Source organism: Hoplias malabaricus, chromosome 2 (assembly GCF_029633855.1).
Source record: "Hoplias malabaricus isolate fHopMal1 chromosome 2, fHopMal1.hap1, whole genome shotgun sequence".
Taxonomy (NCBI): Eukaryota; Metazoa; Chordata; class Actinopteri; order Characiformes; family Erythrinidae; genus Hoplias; species Hoplias malabaricus.
The window spans coordinates 61,424,440-61,445,956 of record NC_089801.1 but is presented as its reverse complement, the minus strand read 5'-3'; the positions used below and the strand labels follow the sequence as shown (position 1 = coordinate 61,445,956).

General features: G+C 44.3%; 3 protein-coding genes across 6 annotated transcripts in view; all 3 read left to right on the top strand.

Annotated features, from left to right (window-relative positions):
• Positions 1-178: 178 nt before the first annotated feature.
• LOC136686986 (nuclear factor 7, brain-like) lies at positions 179-4,177 on the top strand. Its single transcript, XM_066661135.1, has 6 exons — positions 179-672; positions 1,376-1,471; positions 1,629-1,856; positions 2,212-2,234; positions 2,322-2,440; positions 2,778-4,177. The coding sequence occupies exons 1-6, from the start codon at positions 274-276 to the stop codon at positions 3,368-3,370; spliced, it is 1,458 nt and encodes a 485-aa protein (XP_066517232.1). The 5' UTR covers positions 179-273; the 3' UTR covers positions 3,371-4,177.
• A 5,008-nt stretch (positions 4,178-9,185) lies between these two features.
• Positions 9,186-13,199, top strand: LOC136686987 (E3 ubiquitin-protein ligase TRIM35-like). Its single transcript, XM_066661136.1, has 6 exons — positions 9,186-10,478; positions 10,589-10,684; positions 10,776-10,997; positions 11,098-11,120; positions 11,211-11,307; positions 12,937-13,199. The coding sequence occupies exons 1-6, from the start codon at positions 10,026-10,028 to the stop codon at positions 13,051-13,053; spliced, it is 1,008 nt and encodes a 335-aa protein (XP_066517233.1). The 5' UTR covers positions 9,186-10,025; the 3' UTR covers positions 13,054-13,199.
• Positions 13,200-14,795: 1,596 nt separating this feature from the next.
• The window catches only part of b3gntl1 (UDP-GlcNAc:betaGal beta-1,3-N-acetylglucosaminyltransferase-like 1), a 15,846-nt gene continuing 9,124 nt past the window's right edge, over positions 14,796-21,517 (top strand). For 3 of the 4 annotated variants that reach the window (XR_010800408.1, XM_066661468.1, XM_066661466.1), the window contains exons 1-7: positions 14,796-14,924; positions 15,491-15,632; positions 15,725-15,863; positions 15,948-16,064; positions 16,269-16,368; positions 16,543-16,607; positions 20,173-20,238. Coding sequence is in view for 3 of the 4 variants with exons in the window: in XM_066661468.1 (XP_066517565.1) it covers positions 15,726-15,863; positions 15,948-16,064; positions 16,269-16,368; positions 16,543-16,607; positions 20,173-20,238 (486 nt within the window). In the remaining variant the exon portion in view is untranslated. The remainder of the gene's footprint in view (positions 14,925-15,490; positions 15,633-15,724; positions 15,864-15,947; positions 16,065-16,268; positions 16,369-16,542; positions 16,608-20,172; positions 20,239-21,517) is intronic. The other variant, XM_066661467.1, reaches the window with a different exon arrangement.

Below are 21,517 nucleotides of genomic sequence, written 5' to 3'. Positions count from 1 at the left end.
GAAGACAAAGCTCATGCCTTTAAACTTAACTGACTACTTTTTCACAGGGACACATCCGTCCACATTTTTTTTCTTGCTAACTTAGTGCTGAAGACATTTCAGGAATGTTGTTCCCTTGAACAGGTTGTTTCATTGTCTTACATTTTGTTCGAACCTTTCTTGCACTAACTACTGTTATTTGAAGGGAACTCTTCTGAAGGATCCTACAGCAGATTTACCCTCCCTTCCTCTTGCTTCAGTGGAAGTTACTGTTTGTCCAAAGCTGTTTTCAAGATGAATTCTTTATCGCCGCTCGAACAAGACCTCTCATGTCCCATTTGTTGCCAGATCTTTAACGATCCGGTGATCCTGACCTGTAGTCACAGCTTTTGTAGGACATGTCTACAGAGTACCTGGAAGGCAAGTTATAGAAGAGAGTGTCCAGTCTGTAGACAGCAGTCATCAGAAGATAAGCTCCCAACAAACCTGGCTCTGAAGAACACCTGTGAGTCCTACCGCCAGCAAAGGAGGAAGGATGACTCTGATTCCCAAGTACTTGTTTGTACCCAGCATTTAGAGAAGCTTAATCTGTTTTGCTTGGATGATCAGAAGCTGGTGTGTGTGAAGTGTGTGTCCCAGGATCATCTGAGCCACAGTTTCTGCTCCATCAGCAAAGCTGCAAGTCCACACAAGGTAGGACTGGAGGGGATATGAGTGAAGATAGGAAGGAATGAGTAAATTTGAGAGTGATGAGGAATATGGCTTAGTCAAAATACATGTTGATTAATAGGGTGACAGGGGATAATTGGAGATGTGTTGGATTCAGTTCAGTTTTGGGAGTGGTTAGTAACATGACTTGGTTGGGATGAATGTGGATAGATGAGCTGAGGACAAGTGGGAATGGGAAAAGACTATTTGAGGAGGGTGGGTGGTGTAGAGATTGTTGAGTAGGGCTCAGTTATGTGGATGAGGTGGATAAAAATGAGTGTAGCTGTGTAGATAGGACGGAATGGGTTGAGGTGGATCCCTTTGTGAGTTAAGGGACGTGGTGGGTGAGTGGGTATGCCATGGATAAGGTGGGTAAACTGTAAGTAGAAATGTAAACATATACATTGCCATATATTCATTCGTTGTCTGTAAGCTCTTATCCAGTGTAGGGTCACTGTGGGTCTGGAGCCTATGCAGAATCACTGGGCGCAAGGTGGGAACACACCCTGGAGAGGGCGCCAGTCCATCGCAGAGCAACACACATTCACTTACCTACTCACACCTATGGACACATTTGAGTCACCAACTAACAACTTAATATCACTTATCAGTGATGTACACATAGACATAAGTATTGTGAATTTGAATTATGTGCAGTGTGTTTGTTATGTTACTTGTTTCTAATCAGGACAAGATTCAGGCACATCTAGACAACTTGGAGAAGAAACTTCAAGTTGTCAAAATGGTTAAAGACATCAGTGACCAGGAGGCAGACCATATAAAGGTCAGTCAAGCTTGAGGGTATTATATCACTCTTTACTTGTCAATGGGCATGGTGACCATCAGCTGATGTCATTCCATTCTGTTTGTGAATGGGTTGGACACATGTCAACTATGATTATTCAGGCACATAAACAGTTGCAACTTTTTGCCCCTCATAGTGTCAAGCCAGGCAGACGGAGAGGCAGATAAAAAAAGAGTTTGAAAAGCTTCACCAGTTCCTCAGAGAGGAAGAAGAGGCCAGACTTGCCACACTGAAAATAGAAGAAGAAGATAAGACCCAGAGGATGAACACAAAAATTAAAGAACTGGACTATCAGATAATAGAGATAAGTGCTAGGATCAAGGAATTAGAGGAGAAACTGAAGGACGATGCCTTGTTTCTGCAGGTGAGACAGTGTGTAACAGAGAATATTTGTACTTGCCACAGGGGAACCAGTTCCCTTGACTTAGAGGAACTCTGAGACTCCCCTGGTGAGAGAAGCTCAGAACTGAACCTTTAAATACCAATACAGAGGCGAGATCCAAAGCAATGAAATTTGATGCTAAGCAAACTAAGTTTGGGTTCTACCTCTAAAGGGTTAATATTAACCACCTTTAAGGGCTAGACTACCCTGTTCTCCCAGGTTGGGGTTTCCTCAAAGGGGTGTCTCAAGTTTCTGATTCTCAGAATTCCATCAGTAGGAATGTGAAATTGCAGAATTTACTTTATGAATGCAGTATGTGTTTTTGTTTCATTGACAGGATTTCAGGGGAACTTGTGAAAGGTAAACATTTTGTCATAAGGGAAACCAAATGACAATTTATGGTGTGCTTAAAGCTAGTGTTTGTAATTTGTACATGTGTGTGTTCAGAGCTCAGTACAGGGAGCCAGATCCAGAACTGGACTCTGGAGTTTTGATTGATGTGGCCAAACATCTGGGGAATCTGAGCTACAGAGTGTGGGAGAAGATGAAAGACCTCTGTCCTTACTGTGAGTAGCTTTTGACTATGTCAGATTTCTGGGTGTTCAAAAATAAGTTGTCAGTATCAGAATGCAGCCACTCAAATACCAGGGGGGAGTTGAGGGGTGATACTATGTTCAAGTACACTTTAGCCATGGATATTGGAGAGCTGGGAACTGAAAGATTTCAGGTTTATCACCTGGACCAGTGGAAAAATTGGGGGTGGAGAGAAGGAACACATGTACTCCTTCCTCAACATCCATGCTGAGGTGGCTTTGAGCAAGGATCCTTACACACAACTGCTCCACAAAGGTCCGGAGTGTAAAAACATGTCCCGTTCACTAAATCTGTTTTGTAATTCCACAGATCCTGTGATTTTTGACCCAAACACTGCGAACCCTTCCCTTGATCTGACCGATGACCTGTGCGGTCTTTCACGCTCAGCTGTAGACTTTCAACTTCCAGACAACCTAGAAAGAATGATGGCATACAGCTCAGTTCTGGGTTCTGAAGGGTTCTCCTCAGGAACACACAGTTGGGAGGTGGATGTAGAAGACAGTACGATGTGGATTTTGGGAGTGGCTGAAGAGTCTGTGAGCAGGAAGGATCCTCAGAGTGCCGTCCCGGACAATGGCTACTGCTGCATATGGAGAAATGATGATGTTGTTGTAGCTGGAATCTCCAAAAGTTCTGTTCAAACTCTCATGAAAAATTCAACCCTCAGGAAAGTCAGAGTCACACTCAGCTGGACAAATGGCCAGGTGAATTTTTACAACATGGATAACAACACAAGTCTGTACAGCTTTTCATACACATTCACTAAGAAAATGTACCCATACTTTTACAATGACTACAAAGCTCCACTGAAGATTTTACCTGCCCAGGTCTCAGTTAACCAGCTTCAGGTTTACAGAGAGAGAGCCAACTCCAATGTATCAGTCACATCCAGCTCCAAATAATCAGTTATATCCAGCTCAAAAAAAGAAAAGACCAATCAGATCAAGCTGAAATTAATCGAATACATACAACTATGAATGATCAACTATATTTTCATCTCCAAATGACAAGTTCCAAATGACCAAATATAGCCAACATCCAGCTACAAATCACCAACTTCTTCCAGCTCCAAAAGACCAATCAGAGAAAGCTAAAATTAACCAACAACAAACAACTACAAAGAACCATCTATATCCAGGTCCAAATGACCAAATACTTCCAGCTACAAATGACCAACTACATTCATTCAATTTCTGTAAGCGTTTATCAAGTTCAGGGTGGCGATGGGTCCGGAGCCTATCCAGAATCACCGGGCGCAAGATGGGGACACACCCTGGAGGGGGCGTCCATCGCAGGTCAACACACATTCAAACTAATTAAATTAACTCACACCTATGGACACATTTCAGTAGCCAATCCACCTACCAACCTACCTACTCACCAAACTCTCCACAGACATCGGGAGTGGGACTCAAACCCACAAGCCCAGGACCCTTGAGCTGTGGGACAATGACACTACCTCTTGTGGCACCATGCCGCCTTGACCAATTACATCAGCTATATTCATCTGCAGACATCAAATTACATCCTGCATATTCATGCCTAACCATATCCTGCTTCAAATGACCAATGACAGGAAATACAACATCCAGTTCTAAGAATCACTAACAGTTCATTTTTTTTGACTTCATGAGTTCTCTGTTCAAGTTTGATCACATTCACTTCTAAGTCTATGCTATGATTATGATAAAAATAAAAAATGGACTGCAAAGAGGACAGTGATGAATGAAGCCTGGTCAATCAAAATATCTGATGATTGCATTGTAGTGTTAGGTAGGAGTCAGTGGCGATTGTTCTAAGACTGCAATGGAAGCTCAGCTTCCCCTAAAATGTAAAAAAATAAGTGATCAAATATATACTGTTTGATCACTTATTTTTTTTTTACATTTTAGGGGAAATTTAGGGGAAAAAATATATACTGTTCTCCTCCTTGGATCACCACCTTAACGTGGTGGAGGGGTTTGCGTGCCTGTGTGAGCCTAGGAGCTATGTTGTCGGGGGCAATAGCCCCTGGTAGGGTCTCCCAAGGCAAATTGGTCCTAGGTGATGGGCCAGACAAAGAGTGATCCATAAAGACAAGGATGAAAAAGATAACAACGAGGACACAGCCTCCCTTGCCCGGAGCAGGGTTACCGGGGCCTCACCCTGGAGCCAGGCCTGGGGGAGGGGCTCCTTGGCGAGCGCCTGGTGGCCGGACTTTCACCTATGGGGTCCGGCCGGGCTTAGCCCGAAGGAAATACATGGGTCCACTCTCCCATGGGCCCACCACCTGTGGGAGAGGTAGTAATCCGGGTCTGGTGCATTGTGGATCGGGTGGCGGTCGGGGTCGGGGGCCCTGGCGTTCTGATCCTCGGTTACTGAAACTGGCTTTCGGAACATGGAACGTAACCTCTCTGGTGGGAAAAGAGCCTGAGCTGGTGCGCGAGGTTGAGAGGTACCAGCTAGATATAGTTGGGCTCACCTCGACACACAGTATGGGCTCTGGAACCAATCTCCTTGAGAGGGGCTGGATGCTCTTTCACTCTGGAGTTGCCCAGGGTGAGAGGCGTAAGGCAGGTGTGGGCTTACTCATAGCCCCCCAGCTTAGCGCCTGTACGTTGGGGTTTACCCCAGTGGACGAGAGGGTAATTTCCCTGCGCCTTCGGGTTGGGGAAAGGGCTCTGACTGTTGTTTGTGCTTATGCACCGAACAGCAGTTCAGAGTACCATGCCTTCTTGGGGACCCTAGAGGGAGTGCTGGAGAACACTCATTCTGGGGACTCCATTGTTCTGCTGGGGGACTTCAACGCTCACGTGGGTAATGACAGTGAGACCTGGAGGGGCGTGATTGGGAGGAACGGCCCAGCTGATCTGAACCCGAGTGGTGTTCAGTTATTGGATTTCTGTGCTCGTCACAGTTTGTCCATTACGAACACCATGTTCGAACATAAGGGTGTCCACAAGTACACCTGGCATCAGGACACCCTAGGCCGCATTTCGATGATCGACTTTATAGTCGTATCATCTGACCTGCGGCCATATGTTCTGGACACTCGGGTGAAGAGAGGCGCTGAGCTGTCAACTGATCACCACCTTGTGGTGAGTTGGATCAGATGGCGGGGGAGGATGCCGGACAGACCTGGCAGGCCCAAACGTGTGCTGAGGGTTTGCTGGGAACGTTTGGCAGAGGAACCTGTCAGAAAGATCTTCAACTCCCACATCCGGCAGAGCTTCGACTGCATCCCGGGGGAGGCTGGTGACATTGAGTCCGAGTGGGCCATGTTCCGGACCTCCATTGTTGAGGCGGCTGAACGGAGCTGTGGCTGCAAGGTTGTCGGTGCCTGTCGGGGTGGCAACCCCCGCACTCGGTGGTGGACACCCCGGGTGAGGGGGGCTATCAAGCTGAAGAAAGAGTCCTATCAAGCCTGGTTGGCTCAGGGGACTCCGGAGGCAGCCGACAGGTACCGGGGAGCCAAGCGGCTTGCGGCCTCGGCAGTCGCTGAGGCAAAAACTCGGGTGTGGGAGGAGCTCGGTGAGAACATGGAAAACGACTTTCGGTCGGCTCCAAGAAGTTTCTGGCAAACCGTCAGGCGACTCAGGAGGGGAAAGCAGTTTTCCACCAACACTGTATATGGTGGGGGTGGGGAACTGTTGACCTCGACTGGGGACGTCATCAGACGGTGGAAGGAGTACTTCGAGGATCTTCTCAATCCCACCAGCACGTCTTCCGCAGAGGAAGCAGAGCTTGGGGACCCCGGGGGGGGCTCGTCTATCACTGGGGCTGAAGTGGCCAAGGTGGTAGGGAAACTCCTTGGCGGTAGGGCCCCGGGGGTGGATGAGGTTCACCCCGGGTTCCTCAAGGCTCTGGATGTTGTGGGGCTGTCCTGGTTGACACGTCTTTGCAACATCGCGTGGACATCGGGGGCAGTGCCTCTAGACTGGCAGACTGGGGTGGTGGTTCCCCTTTTCAAAAAGGGGGATCGGAGGGTGTGTTCCAACTATAGGGGGATCACACTCCTCAGCCTCCCCGGTAAGGTCTATGCGGGGGTACTGGAGAAGAGAGTCCGACTGATAGTTGAACCTCGGATCCAGGAGGAACAATGCGGATTCCGCCCCGGTCGTGGAACACAGGACCAGCTCTTTACCCTCGCTAGGATCCTGGAGGGTGCATGGGAGTTTGCTCAACCAGTCTACATGTGTTTTGTGGATCTGGAGAAGGCATTCGACCGTGTCCCTCGGGGTATTCTGTGGGGGGTGCTCAGGGAGTATGGGGTACTGGGCTCTTTGTTACGAGCTATCCAGTCCCTGTACAAACAGAGCAGGAGTCTGGTTCGTATGGCTGGCAGTAAATCTGACTGGTTTCCAGTCAGAGTTGGACTCCGTCAGGGCTGCCCGTTGTCACCGGTTCTGTTCATAATTTTTATGGACAGAATTTCTCGGCGTAGCCAAGTGGCGGAGGGTGTCCGGTTTGGTGGTCTCAGGATTCCATGTCTGCTTTTTGCAGATGATGTGGTCTTGTTGGCTTCATCGAGCCGGGACCTCCGGCTCTTGCTGGACCAGTTTGCAGCCGAGTGTGAAGCGGTAGGGATGAGGATCAGCACCTCCAAGTCCGAGTCCATGGTACTCAGCCGGAAAAGGGTGGAGTGCTCTCTCCAGGTTGGAAGTGAGATCCTGCCTCAAGTGGAGGAGTTTAAATACCTCGGGGTCTTGTTCACGAGTGAGGGAAAGATGGAGCGTGAGATTGACAGGCGAATCGGTGCAGCGTCAGCAGTAATGCGGGCTCTGTACCGGTCCGTTGTGGTGAAGAGAGAGCTGAGCAGAAAAGCAAAGCTCTCGATTTACCGTTCAATCTACGTCCCAACCCTCACCTATGGTCACGAGCTTTGGGTAGTGACCGAAAGAACGAGATCGCGGGTACAAGCGGCTGAAATGAGTTTTCTCCGCAGGATGTCTGGACTCTCCCTTAGAGACAGGGTTAGGAGCTCGGACATCCGGGAGAGACTCGGAGTGGAGCCGCTGCTCCTCCACGTCGAGAGGAGCCAGCTGAGATGGTTCGGGCATCTGGTTCGGATGCCTCCTGGACGCCTTCCTGGAGAGGTGTTCCGGGCATGTCCAACGGGGAGGAGGCCCCGGGGCAGACCAAGAACACGCTGGAGAGACTATATGTCTCGACTGGCCTGGGAACGCCTCGGTATACCCCCGGAGGAGCTAGAGTCGGTGGCTGGGGAGAGGGAGGTCTGGGTTTCTTTGCTCCGACTGCTTCCCCCGCGACCCGGACCCGGATAAGCGGTGGATAATGGATGGATGGATGGATGGATATATACTGTTGTGTGTACATGTCATTGAATAAATATGCACTACAACACGCTCAACTTTTGTTCAGAATCAGCTTCTTATCACTGGTAAAGACGCGGCTTTCCTCTCAATCATTCGCGCAGATTCAGAGTGATTTAAACAGTGAGGACACTGAGCGTCCACAGAGTTCAATGGAGAAGCAGCGAAGTGCAGGGAAACAAGACGAGTCATTGGATAAATGCTGGGCTTTGTCCTGCCCATCGGACGCTCAGCGTCTCTGGGGGTCTATGGGGCAGTGGGCTGGCCTCGGCTGGCCCGGACGCTCAGCTTCTGCATGATGATTGGATGATCTGTCTGAGGCTGAATCCCTTTTTGATTGACAGCGAAATGAGCGAATCAGCGATCCTTTAGTGTAAAGATCCGTGGGAGCATTACATTTTCATTCTGTTCTGAGTTGAATCAGACTTTCTTAATCCTCTTAGCGGCATTTTCTTTGTTAAAAACGACTAGCGACAAATCAAGCTTCTATTTCTGGTGGGTTTTTGTAGCTGCTTGTGTTTGGAGACTGACTTCTATCACTCTTTCTGACTTCTATCACAGTTTCTGTCCAGCGGGTGCTGCTGAGCCCCTCCACCGTCACAAAGCACTCACAGGCGGACACACTTCACATGGGCCAAGGCCGTTTAAGCCTAGCTCTGCTGGCCATTGAGAGGACACTAGTCAAGTCCCTGGAAGAGACGCCTTGTTGGTACGACAGGGTCACAGATCATTTAGTTGAAAAGGAATGGAGGGTAGAATTTACGTATAAATAAACCGACACATTCTATGATGTAGGCCGAAATTGAGCTTCCCCTCCTTGAAAGACCAGCATCCGCCACTGGTAGGAGTAGTATATAGAATGTAGTATAGTGTATATCTATATGTATAATTGTATACACTTATGAACCCCACTGATCATACAAGAAAACTTTGTAGCGCTGCAATTACTCGCTGTAGTCCATCTCTTGTTCTCAAAACATTGTTTATCCCTTTTCACTACAGAACAGGAATAATGTAGGTGAATGATTGTAGTTGAATGAACAGGGGAATGATTCTCAGTGCTGCAGTGACACTGACATGGTGGTGTGTTAGTGTGTGTTGTGCTGGTGCAAGTGGATCAGACACAGCAGTGCTGCTGGATTTTTTATACCTTGTGTCCACTCACTGTCCACTCTGTGAGACACTCCTACCTCGTTGGTCCACCTTGTAGATGTAAAGTCAGAGACAGTAGCTCATCTGTCACTGCACAGTGTGTGTCGGTCTTTCATCAGTGACACAGGACCCTGTTGGCTGGATATTTTTGGTTGGTTATTCTCAGTCCAGCAGTGACATTTATTCAAATGTGTTAGGACAGGAAAAACTTGAAAGTGTCAGGGCAGGTGGGAAAAACTATTCATCATCACAGCTTATGTGAAACGCATAAGTGAGTTAGAAATGCATTTCCTGATGTGCAGCTGACAGGTTTGTAATCATGGGTCACATTTCAGAGGTCTATGTGTTATTCCAGGAATGTGTTTCTTTTCTGTTTCATTAAATTCTGCTGTCATTGGTCCTGTATCAGAACCTCACACTTCAACACACACCCAGCCTATTGGTTTAGTATTTACAGAATGTTTCATAAGGCCTTACTACTTTTTTCCTGTAGAGGATGGTGGGGTTCAGTGACATATTTTTCCAACTTTGCTGTATATATTTATACATTACTATGAAATGGTTGTTGGGGGCTCACCATGGAACAGAAGGACGTCTGCTTGTGTGTGGTGCACTTTGATGTCTTAAAACAAAAAAACTCAAATACTGCATTCCCCCATTTTTTCTTTAGATATAAATAGCGCTTGAACGGCTGTGTTTAGACATTCATTTCATTGGGTCACCACATCGTTTTTAAATTAAATTTTAAATAAATTCATACTCAAACACAAACATTTTTTTGCCCAAAGTCTCTGTATGGTGAGGTAAATCAAACCTTTTATGAGTGTGGGTATTCCCATCTCTGTACTTCATCATTGTAACTGGCCTGTGGAAAAACAGAGAAGTGAAGACAGACAAAGAAAATTATAAAATCTACTATAAGATTTAATCGTCTGCAACACACACTAAAATATTATGACAAAGTAAATATCAAAAACTTCCACAGTTGTTAATTGGGGCGTGATTATTATATTTATGTGAATTTGTTTGCCAGCTGACACACCTTCGAACAGAGTCCACCTGCTCTAATGAAGTGCCCGGGCTAGTTTCAGTGATGGCATCCTCTCTCTCCTGGTTGGAGGAGGACCTCTTGTGTCCCGTGTGTCTTGAAATCTTTAAGGACCCAGTGATTCTGTCCTGCAGTCACAGTTTCTGTAGAGCGTGTATAGAAGAGCACTGGAATAACTGCCTTAGACGCGATTGTCCAGTCTGTAGGGAACGGTCAGTAATTGACAAACCTCTTCCTGATTTGACTCTGAAGAACACCTGTGAATCTTACGTTCTCAAGAAAGAGCAGCGTTCCAACTTACAGAGAGGAGAGGAGACTTCTTCAATACAAAAACAGGAAATGCACTCAGACTCACAGATCGATGTTTGTTCTTTACACTTGGAGAAGCTGATCTTGTTCTGTGTGGATGATCAGCAGCAAGTCTGTGCCCAGTGTGTGTCTCACGAGCATCAGAACCACAGTTTCTGCTCCATCAGCAAAGCTGCTAGTTCACACAAGGTAGGGAAATATGATTTTAGATGTTGTTTTTAGCTATAAATGGCTTTATTTAATGCCTTTGATTTGTATCCACTGAAGTGAAGTAAATAAAATACATTGTATGTAATTAGGAGAGGTTACAGAGTCTTATACAAGACCTGGAGATGAAGCATAAAATGTTCCAAAAAGTAAAAACAACCAGTGACAACATGGCTGCACATATTAAGGTGGGTTGCCCGCAAATTTCATCAAGAAATACACTGTATAAATGTGTTGAACAAATGAATAATAATTAGTAGATAAACTTTTGTTTTTCAGTTGCAGGCCGTAAAGACTGAAAAGCAGATGAATGAGGAGTTTGAAAAGCTTCATCAGTTCCTTCGAGAGGAGCAGGAGAGCAGGCTGTGTGCTCTGAGGGAGGAAGAAGAGGAGAAGAGTCAGAGGATGAAGAAGAAAATTGAAGAGCTGAACAAACAGATAAAAGACATTAGTACTAGAATTAAAGATTTACAGACGGAAGATGATGCCTCGTTACTGCAGGTAAGACTTTTGTAGCGTGCGTTTTGCCACTTTGTCCAAACATAGAACCAAGGGGAATGGAAAGCAGGAATATTACAGTCTGTTTTGGTTGTTTTCACAGAATTTCAAGATCTTAACTGAAAGGTAATTATGAATTGAGGATACTGTTTGTACCAGTTTTTTTTTCTCTGATTGTACATGGAGAAAGGAAGTTTTGTATGTGTGTCTCTTCAGAGCCCAGTACCAAGGGCCAGAACCAGAGCCTCTGTCTGGAATTCTGATCGATGTGGCCAAACACCTGGGGAACCTGGGATTCAGAGTGTTGGAGAAGGCAAGTAACCGTTGTCAATCCTGTAAGTGACAGTTACTTAGTTACAGTGTAGGTGCCCACTCCACATAATCACTTGTGTGCAAAATCACTACAAATGTAACTGGTAACCAGCCAAAGATGAGGTGGAACGTGTTTGTTTAACGCACATTGGGCAGAGATTTTCAAACACTGTGCTATAAACAGGTAAAGCTCCACATAGTGTTTCCCTGCTCTGGAAATAATAAGTGTGCAATATAATTTTTGTCTTTGTTACTCTATAATTAAATCTGTTTCAGTATTTGTTGTAAGTAATTAAAAAAATGTTTTGCTTGAGTGGAGGATAATGTAACTGCCTCTGGGGGAGATTCTAGAGAAGTACATTCCTCACATTTGAGTTATGACTGCTGTGGTGAACACCACATGATAGCTGTCTCTGAGGAATCAGAGCCTTATTGTTTGTTCTTCAGAAGCAGGAAGCATAAATCAAGTCTGCAAAAAGTACTTCTAGAGAATCTGATGAAACTACACTATCTAATTGCTGGAGGCAGGTAGGAAACCTGTGTCCTTGTATTAGAACCAGGCCAGTTTGGGGGCATTTTTCCATTTAAGGCAGGGGTGTTAAACTAGATCCACGGAGGGCCGTGTGGGTGCAGGTTTTCTTTCCAACCACGCAAAAGCCCCACACTACTGAAAGTCAAGATCTACTGATTAGATCCAATGATTAAAAACAGGTGGAATGAGGTGTGGTTTCTGCGTGGTTGGAAAGAAAACCTGCACCCACACGGCCCTCTGTGGATCTAGTTTGACACCCCTGATTTAAGGTGTCCTTCACATCCTCCGCATTAAAACCACATCTGATGCATTGAAAAATTCTTTAGGATATAAATTAATTTTAAAATATTGGTTTTTAAAAATGTATTTCAACGTAATGCTTAATGCCCCTGGGAACCCATTTCAAAATGTTGTGTTTTTGTATAGTTCTAAACTTGGGTGTTACGTGAAACGTTCAACAAGGTTTAAATAAAAAACACTAAAACAGAAATATGATAAATCTCTCCTCAAAAATGACCAAAATACGCTCCTCAGAGCTCTCTGAGACTGACAGCTCTCTATCACTGGAGAACAGAAATTTGTTTATGTTACCATGGCAACACAGCCTCGAGAGCCTGGCTATGGTAGCCTTGTGATTGGTCAGGGTAATACTGACATAAGCATTACCCACTTTCAGGACTGCCCATTCTACATCGAGAGGAGAGCAGTACTGATCATTTCTGAGGAGTGATTTATCATATTTCTGTTTTGTGTTTTTTGTTTAAACTTTTATGTTATTTAAAATTTGATGTTTCACATAACACCCACGTTTAGAATTATACAAAAAAAAAAAAAGAATCAAAATGAGCTCCCAGAGGTTTTAAGACTGTCAGCTGTATATTAATTTGCTGGTACATTGTTTACACCTTGGATATTATATGTATCTTAAAAGTGCATGCTTCCTTCTCTGTAAATAGAAGTTATTATGCAAATTTAATCTATATGTTATTAGTGACATGGCAAATGTATTAGTATCATAATATCAGTCAGGGTAATTTCAGGGTAAATTAACAGACATGTAGTTCATATCTCTCTCTCTTTCACATATCTCTCTTTCAGTTCCAGTTATTTTGGACCCGAACACTGCAAATCCCTTCCTCAACATTTCCGTGGATCTCAGCAGTATTTCACTGTCTGATGTGCCCTTTGACGTTCCAGACAACCCAGAGAGGATGAGTGCTTGTGAAGGGATCCTAGGATCTGTAGGGTTCTCCTCAGGAACTCACAGCTGGCAAGTGGATGTAGGACACAGCGACGACTGGATTGTAGGAGTAGCTGCGGAGTCTGTGTGTAGAAAAGAAAAGTGTTTAGCAGCTCCAGAGAATGGGTTTCTTTCTATATGTAGAGTGAAGGATGAAATCCTCTCTGGCCGTGTTGATAATTCTGAAGAGTTTATCACAAGAGCTGAACGTGTCAGGAGGATCTGCGTGACTCTTAACTGCGAGATTGGTCAAGTGGTTTTTAACAACTCTGATGATAACACAGTTTTACAAATCTATCGAGGAATGTTCACTGAGAAAATGTATCCATACTTCTACAGCAACAGTAAGCAATGGATGAGAATCCAGCCTTGCTTCATCCCTCCCTTCTAGTAATGAGGAAAACTCAATGCATTAATCAGAGAATGGTGGATAAATGCTATTAAAAATTTGATTAAACACCAGTACAAACTATGTTGGATGTTTTGGTAGACTTTCAAAATGAAAATAACATCATTCAACCATAATATATATATATCATATATCTTATAAATCACCTTATTTTTTTTCTGATTATTGAATAAAACTCCAGCAGCATTGCTGTGTCTGATCCACTCGCACCAGCACAACGCACACCACCACCACGTTAGTGTCACTACAGCGCTGAGAATGATCCACCACCACCTCATACCTGCTCTGTGGGGGTCCTGATTGTTGAAGAACAGGGTGAAAGAGTTAACAACGTATGCAGAGCAGCCTATGAACTACTTATGATAATTGTAGGACGACAAAGTGCTCCTGTGTGCTCAGCAAAGGTGAGACAATGAAGAAGGACATGGTACTAATGATACGGCAGACTGGTGCATTGGTGTATGTATATATTGTATATATTTAAGATACATTTGTGTAACGTACTTTATTTCTGCCTGGGAGATAAATCCATATATGTCCATATCTCTCATAAACACATCAATTGTTGGAAAGTGGTTAACTTTATATTAACTCTAAATGTCATACTGACTCTGTCATAACTCCAGAGCATTCTCTGTTTATCACTGGGCTATAACCTTTAATGCTTGGGGAAGATTGTTTCAAATAAATCCTATTTTCTCTCCTCACACACACATGACTCTGTTTTATTTATTCTCCACACCTTCACCAGTGACCTCGCGCACCAACACTGATATGATACAGATGTGTGAGGTGTGTGACGTGTATATATCTGGTGGAGTGGCAGGTTAGTGTCACTGCCCCACAGCTCCAGGGTCTCGGGGTCCTGGGTTCTGTCACTGTGAGGAGTGAGGTGTGTTCTGGGTGATTCTAAATCTGTTGGCCCTTGTGTGCTTTAGCAACAGCCGTTACTTTTCAAGGAAGGCTTTACACTGTGTTTGTGATTGGACAAAATGAATGTAAATATGCACTAAACAAGGGATTTATTTTTTTTTAATAATATTTTCTTTTTAAAGTACTGTTGCCCACAACCCTCACCTCCGATATTCAGCACATACTGAAGCTGTTGGGTATATATATATATTTTTTTATATAACAGAAACGAAGGTGCTCAAACGTTAGCTCACGCCCGAACTACAGTAGGGGACTTTTATTGAAGCATGGTTGAACTCCGCGAGACATAGCCTTTTGAGTGACAATCACAGTATCCTATCGAGCGCTTGTCCGCGTTTTCTTCGGACCAATCAGAGGAAAAACCGCCTACATGCGGAAGAGAAGTACCGGCGTGTTGTGCTGTGTTTGTTGTGGTCTGCAATGAAGGTCTAAAGGGTGTTGTTTAAGGGTTAAACTCCGGCTGTGGCTCAGGAGGCGGAGAGGAGCGCCCCTATCCACTAAAAGGTTAGAGTTCTTACCTTTTAATAACCGTACGGACCTTCAGAGTATAGTCACTAGGGTTGTCTCTCAAATGGCTCCTTGCTCCCTACTTAGTGCACTCAAGAGTGCACAGAAACCGCAACACATTTCACCAAACACAAGTCGTGAAGCTTATAGCTGAATATAACTGGTTTTATATTAGAAACGAAGTCGAGAGCACTGCGTGGAGAAGCTGCTATGCCCTACCTAGTGCACTACAAAGGGAGCAGGGAATATATATATAAACACGATGTTAACACAGAAAGGCTTTAGGCCTGTTGGAAGGTTGATGTGAAGAGTTGATGGTATTCAGCCAACAGTTCCGAGCGGAACAGAGTGGCCAGGTCTAGTTCTGCACCATAAACACAACTGGAACTCATCCCAGAGGCATTAGATGGAGCTCCAGCACACTCCTGAGAACACATTTCCACTGCTCCACAGTCCAGTGCTGGAGATAGGAGTGTGTGATTAGGTCACGTTTGCTCTAAGCTCACGTGCAGCTGCTTCAGAGCATCATATCATTTATGTTTTTTTCCCGCTTTTAAATCCAGTGTGACTCAGTGTGAGTATTTGTGGAGGCGTGGTGGAGCTGCAGGTCGTGTCGATGTCACACAGCTCCAGAGTCTTTGGGTGCTGGGTGCAGTCCCTCTCTTGGGTACCTGAGAGGAGTGTGGTGTGAGAGTGACTCACAGGGTGAGTGTGTGGAATAGTGTACAGGTGTGTGAGTGACCGGGTGAAGGGATGAAACTCAGTTTCTTTTGTGTTTGTGTATAATATGTGTACAGGATGATGAGCAGCTGTCAGAAGCACGGGGGCGACGGGGAGGGGTCCTGTGGGGCCGAGGTGAAGAGAGTGTGCCGCAGGGGAGGCTGGGAAAACGCCGCTGAGGGAGTGCAGCCAGCAGGTGGCACCAAAGTACAAGTGGTCAGTGTATAACAGCTTCATTATACATCATCACAAGAGCATGCAACATACCGTTATCATAAACATCTCTCTCTCTCTCTCTAGTCAGTGATCATTCCTGTGTATAACGGAGGCGAGTGGCTGGATGAGTGTCTGCAGGCTGTTGTTGATCAGGATTTTCAGGGCAGTGTGGAGCTCTCAGTTTATGACGACTCCAGTACAGTACGCATCAGTTACACAACTCAGATACACACAGTTACACATCTGTTACACCCCGCTGTGTTATTCAATTACACAAATAGGAACATAAATAAATAAAAACCTTCAGTAGTTTATGTGACTGAAATCTGCAGCTGTAGTTTCTTTCTTCTCTCTCTCTCTCTCTCTCTCTCTCTCTCTCTCTCTCTCTCTCTCTCTCTCTCTCAGGATAACTCCAGAGTGATTGCTGAAGGCTGGAGAGAGAAGCTGGAGGAGAGGGGTGTTTCTGTGGTGATCTCGGGTCATAACTCAGATAAACCGAGAGGAGGTGTGTGTGTGTGTGTGTGTGTGCATGAGAGAGAGAGAGAGAGAGAGAGAGAGAGAGAGAGTACTAAAGCATCACTTATTGTGTTAATTCTGTGGATACTGTAGTAATGTTTATATCCTGAGAAATTATCTGAAGGTGAAGTTTTTTTAATATATAATTGTACCTTTTTTTCAGTTGGATTTGCCAAAAATCAAGCTATGTTTCAGAGCTCTGGACAATACCTCTGCTTCCAGGATGCGGTGAGTTTGTATGTTTGTGTATGTTTGTGTGTGTGTGTGTGTGTGTGTGTGGTACAGCGAGAGACCGATGGAGAGAGAGAGATTGAAATAGAAAGTGAGAGAACACATTTTGCCTAATACACACACACATACATTGCTTAAGCAGGTGGCTCCTATAGTCTACTGAATGTTTGAAAACCTGTCAAAAGAACAAGATTAATGAGCTCTTTCTCTTTTGCTGTCTGTCTCTCTCTCTCTCTCTCTCTCTGTGTGTGTGTGTGAAAGCCTCATTTATTCTATATCTACCAACCTGCGGCCATGCTTCTAAATTCAGTCTTAGGAGATGGTTGTTCTTTCTGCTTCATCGGATCCAAGTTAATCCCAAACACATTAAGCATATCTTTTCAGACACACAGTCTTGAGGTTTTCACTGTTAAACTCAACAAATAAAAAGATAATGTGCTCTAAGTATATAATGTATAGTTTATACACACCAAACGTTTTGTTTCCAAAAATGTTGAAAAACCCTGTTGTCATAGCACATACAGGTTATAAAGGCCTGACATTGGCCTTCTGAAATAACCATGGACTTCCCAGGAAAAGACATAGCCTCAATGGCAGCATATGCCTCACTAATATTCCAATTTACACCTTCACCTCATTGGTACTCTCTCACATACACAGGCCACCCATAAAATGGACGCATCATTCATTCATTCATTCATGTCTATAACTGCTTATCCTGTTCAACGACACAGTGGGTCCACAGCCTCCCTACAATCACTGGGAACACACATTGGATGGGGGGCCAATCCATCACAGGGCAACACACACTCACACATTCACATTTATGGACATTTTTGAGTAGCCAGTTTAACCCACATGCTTTTTGGACTGTGGGAGGAAACAGGAGCACCCAGAGGAAACCCAAACAGACACCGATAGAACACGTCAAACTCCTCACAGACAGTCACCGGAGCTCCCCACAACCCCACAGCAGCACCACTTTGTCACCCACCTGATTGTATTTTAAGATGCTGCAGCAAACGGACTGTGTTCTGTGACTTGTTTTTCAATGTCACTATATTTAACACAGTAACATTTCTCATGCAGTGCTGTCTGAGGGCTTGAAGGTCAAGCACATTGAACAGTGTTGTCCTACACAGAGGTTTCTCCAGATTTCCTGAAGCTAGCACAGTGTAATGGACGGTAGACGGTGTAGGCCTTAAACAATGTGTGATCTTGTGCAGAGAAATGTTTGGTTTGGAAATTTTCTTGTAAGGTTGGGCACCTCTCATAAGGTCTTTGTGGCAGAGACAGAGCCTATGTCTAGCTCTTCTGGAAATGGGGTTTGTAAATGTAATATATCATTTAGTAAAAAATAATAATCTTAAAATATGAAATCTTTGGTTTCATTCAATATTTTGGTTTCATTAAAAGGAGATTTTACCCAGGACATGTACAAAAGCAAAAACACACACACACACACACACACAGGGAGAGGCTTCACCCTGTAATAAACACACCACAAACCATATGTTACTGTGAACCATAAGAAAAAATGTGTGTGTGTGTGTGTGTGTGGTGAGTGTCTGTTATACAGATATGAAACCTTTCCAAGGCTCTGACAAAGCCAAAACACACACAAGGCCATGAGAAACACACTTTACCTCTAAATTCACCATGCTTCCCATACACAAGATTTGGGCACAAAGTTCAGTGTGTGCGTGTTGGAGTCTGCAGGTCACATTAGGTTGATTAAGAAGTGGCACAGTTGTTACAGATACTGTGTTTATTGATGGTTCCACTGACACTACATGGTTTAAAAACTGTTAATTTGGTCTATTTTCTGCATTGTGGTTCAGCTCCAGCGCTCCAGAGGAGAAAGAGAAGGCAGTTAATCAATGCTTTAAATGCTTTAGCCACCTTTGGTGCAAGGACCCTGTTTACACTGGGGAGAGGAAACGGGAAATTGGAACATTTGTACAGGCAGAGGTCTGCTAACAGGCCAAGAATGAAGCTTCCAGAAGCTCATTCCTGAATTACATTACTGTAATTCCATCAACTTAACATCAGACACGGCTTATATAAAAATACACACAATTACATATTAAATACATATTAAATCTGGTTATTAAACAAAAACTAAATGCAAATGTCAGAGAGAGAGTGAGAGAAAGTAAGTAACTAAGAATGCAGTGTATATTGTATGTTGTGTAGGGATGTGGTGTAAAGTGTTTGGAAAGCTGGTAAATATATATAGAGAGAGGTGTCTTGAGTCTACCTGGTGACCCCTGTGAAGCGTTAGTGATGCAGTGAGTGCTCTGGGTGCTCATGGGATGGGCCCAGTGAGTTACTTTAGGTGTTAACTGCAGCAACTACAACCTTTCTGTTGTCATCTTTCTCTGAACATTTAAGTATCCTACTCCTAAGCCCTAAAATTGCTTATTACTCAGCTCTAATGGACATGTACTGGCTATTTTACATCATATCTTGTGTATAATTACAGTGTAATATAATGGAAGTATGAAGTGTATAGTTTATTTAGTGTATATAATGTTTCATTTAACGTATGAGTACTACACAGTGTAATTGAAGAGTATTTAATAGCAGTCTGCAGTGTATAATATAAGTGTATACTATAGGGCTGTATCATACAGTGTAAGTGTATAGGTAACCCTGTGGGGTACAGTGAAAATATATAGTGTACAGGGTATAATGTAATAGTAATGCAAGTGTATATTAATTCAGATTGGGTCTAAAACCATGATGGGAACTCCAGCTGTTTCCTCACAGTGTATGAAGTCATGAAGTCTCTGAGACAGATGTGATTGAGTAAGAGTTCATAAAGCTTCTGCTTCTCTTCACAGAGACTCCTTCTCTCCAGCAGTGTCGCAATTCAGAGAGAGAGAGCGCGCGAGAGAGAGAGAAATTGGGAGAATTGGGAGAGTGAGAGATGAAGAGAAAACAAAAAGAGAGCGTGCACTTAGTTTTGATCCACAGCTCCGAGGCTGATGCAGATAATAAGTACTGCAAGTTAATGAGTTTAAGAGGTGTGTGTGTGTGTGTGGAGTGATTCCTGTAGCTTTCCTGTGTGTTTCTTCACTAACCTGCTTGAGGTTTTGGAAACGTCCGTTTGGTCTGTACTCCACTCCGGCTCCCCTGGATATTCCCATCATCACTAAGCATTCCGATATGTTGTGAAACCCACTGTGGACTTAACACTTATATTTAGAGCAGCAGTTTGTGAGTGTGTGCCAGTGGTTACAAATCCAGTCTAAGTGGGCATAACAAATACTAACATAGCATGACTGGGCCGGTAGTGTTCTCCTTCAAACGTGTTGAATCATTGTTGCCTAAGTTTGAAAAGTGGTGGAGGCATTAATTCTCCCAGCTTGGGAACACTGGCTGTTGGAGGGAGTTTCAGATAATTGTTGTAACACCTGCACTCAGATATTACCACTGTAGATAGCAGCCCACCAGAAGACCACTGGTCACTGGCGTGGGTAAAAGAGGGACAGGTTCAGTTTGAGTTTCATTGATAACAAAGGTGTGTGTGATGTGAGCTGTTTTTTGTGTGTTGTAGGATGATGTCATGATGCCCCAGAGAATCAGACTACAGTACGAGGCTGCTGTCCTTAACCCCACTGCTGTGAGTCACTAACACACATAAACACACACACACACACACACACACATAAACACACACACACACACACACACTTCCCTATGGTTTCATATCAGATAGACCTCCATTCATTTTGTGGGAACTTACTTTGACCTAAACCTTAACAACCACTAGCCTAATCCCAACCTCAACCACACTTTTAATATCAGTGTGAGTGGGTGGAGCTAAACTGCCAAAGACCTATTGGGCATTGTATTACATATTGTATGTAAACGTGTTGGCAGTATCGTTAAACGTTGTTTAATCATGGTGTATTGGCGTGTTGTTGGGGACTGAACACAGCTCCGTCATCAGTTCAGACAGATCAGTAGAGTTTGTTTCTTCCTTGTTACAGCATCCAGCTCTCGCTGGATTCTTTCTGTCTTTCTGCCACCGATCCAAGGAGCGTTTGAACCTCTTCAAAAGACCATGGCGTAATTTTACGAGCTGCCGTCGTGAGTCGAATAAAAACAAATGTGATCTCTGCTGCAGCTGGAGATTTTACAGATGGAGAGTTTGTGCTGGTCGTCTGCGTTGCGTGGCGTAGAGTGATGACTCTCTCTGGACAATCAGCGCTCGGCAAGGTTTACACTCCACGGTTTAGTCCCTACTCGTCTCGCTCTGAACTACGAGAGAACAGGGATCTGAAAAACAATCCTTTTCCAGTGACCAGATTCAACTAATGAAAAAGCGAAAAAAAAAAAAAAATCCAAGTATAGTTGAGTAGGGACCATGCAGGGGTAAAGCACTATTGGATTGCAAAAAGCAGAAACCAACTTTGATGACTTAACTTTGGAGATGGGCTCCAGTTTTGTTATAAGGTCTGACCTTGAGTCTCCGGAGAATAGCAGAAGCTGTGCTAAAGGCAGAGTGGACACTAAACACAGACACATTTAATGTGATGGTCGTTTCTACCAGTTTAGCACATGAAATGGTGGTGTCTGAATCTGCACAACACAGTGTATGCGTGTGTGGGAATAAGGGAGACCCCTCTCCGTATTTATGTCCCATCACGAGGCTGTGGAATGTGGGGGAATTTTCGAGGTTTTAGGAGAGATGTTATTAATAGAGTTGGAGGTTCTTGTGGAGAATGGTAAATGCATTATGGAGCTGAACGCAGTGTGTGTGTGTGTGTGTGTGTGTGTGTGTGTGTGTGTGTGTGTGTGTGTGTGTGTGTGTGTGTCAGTAAAGGAAATGAGAAATGCAAATGAGTCCTCAGTGAGAAAAAGAAAATATTAACATGTCTAGTTATTCACCTACTAGT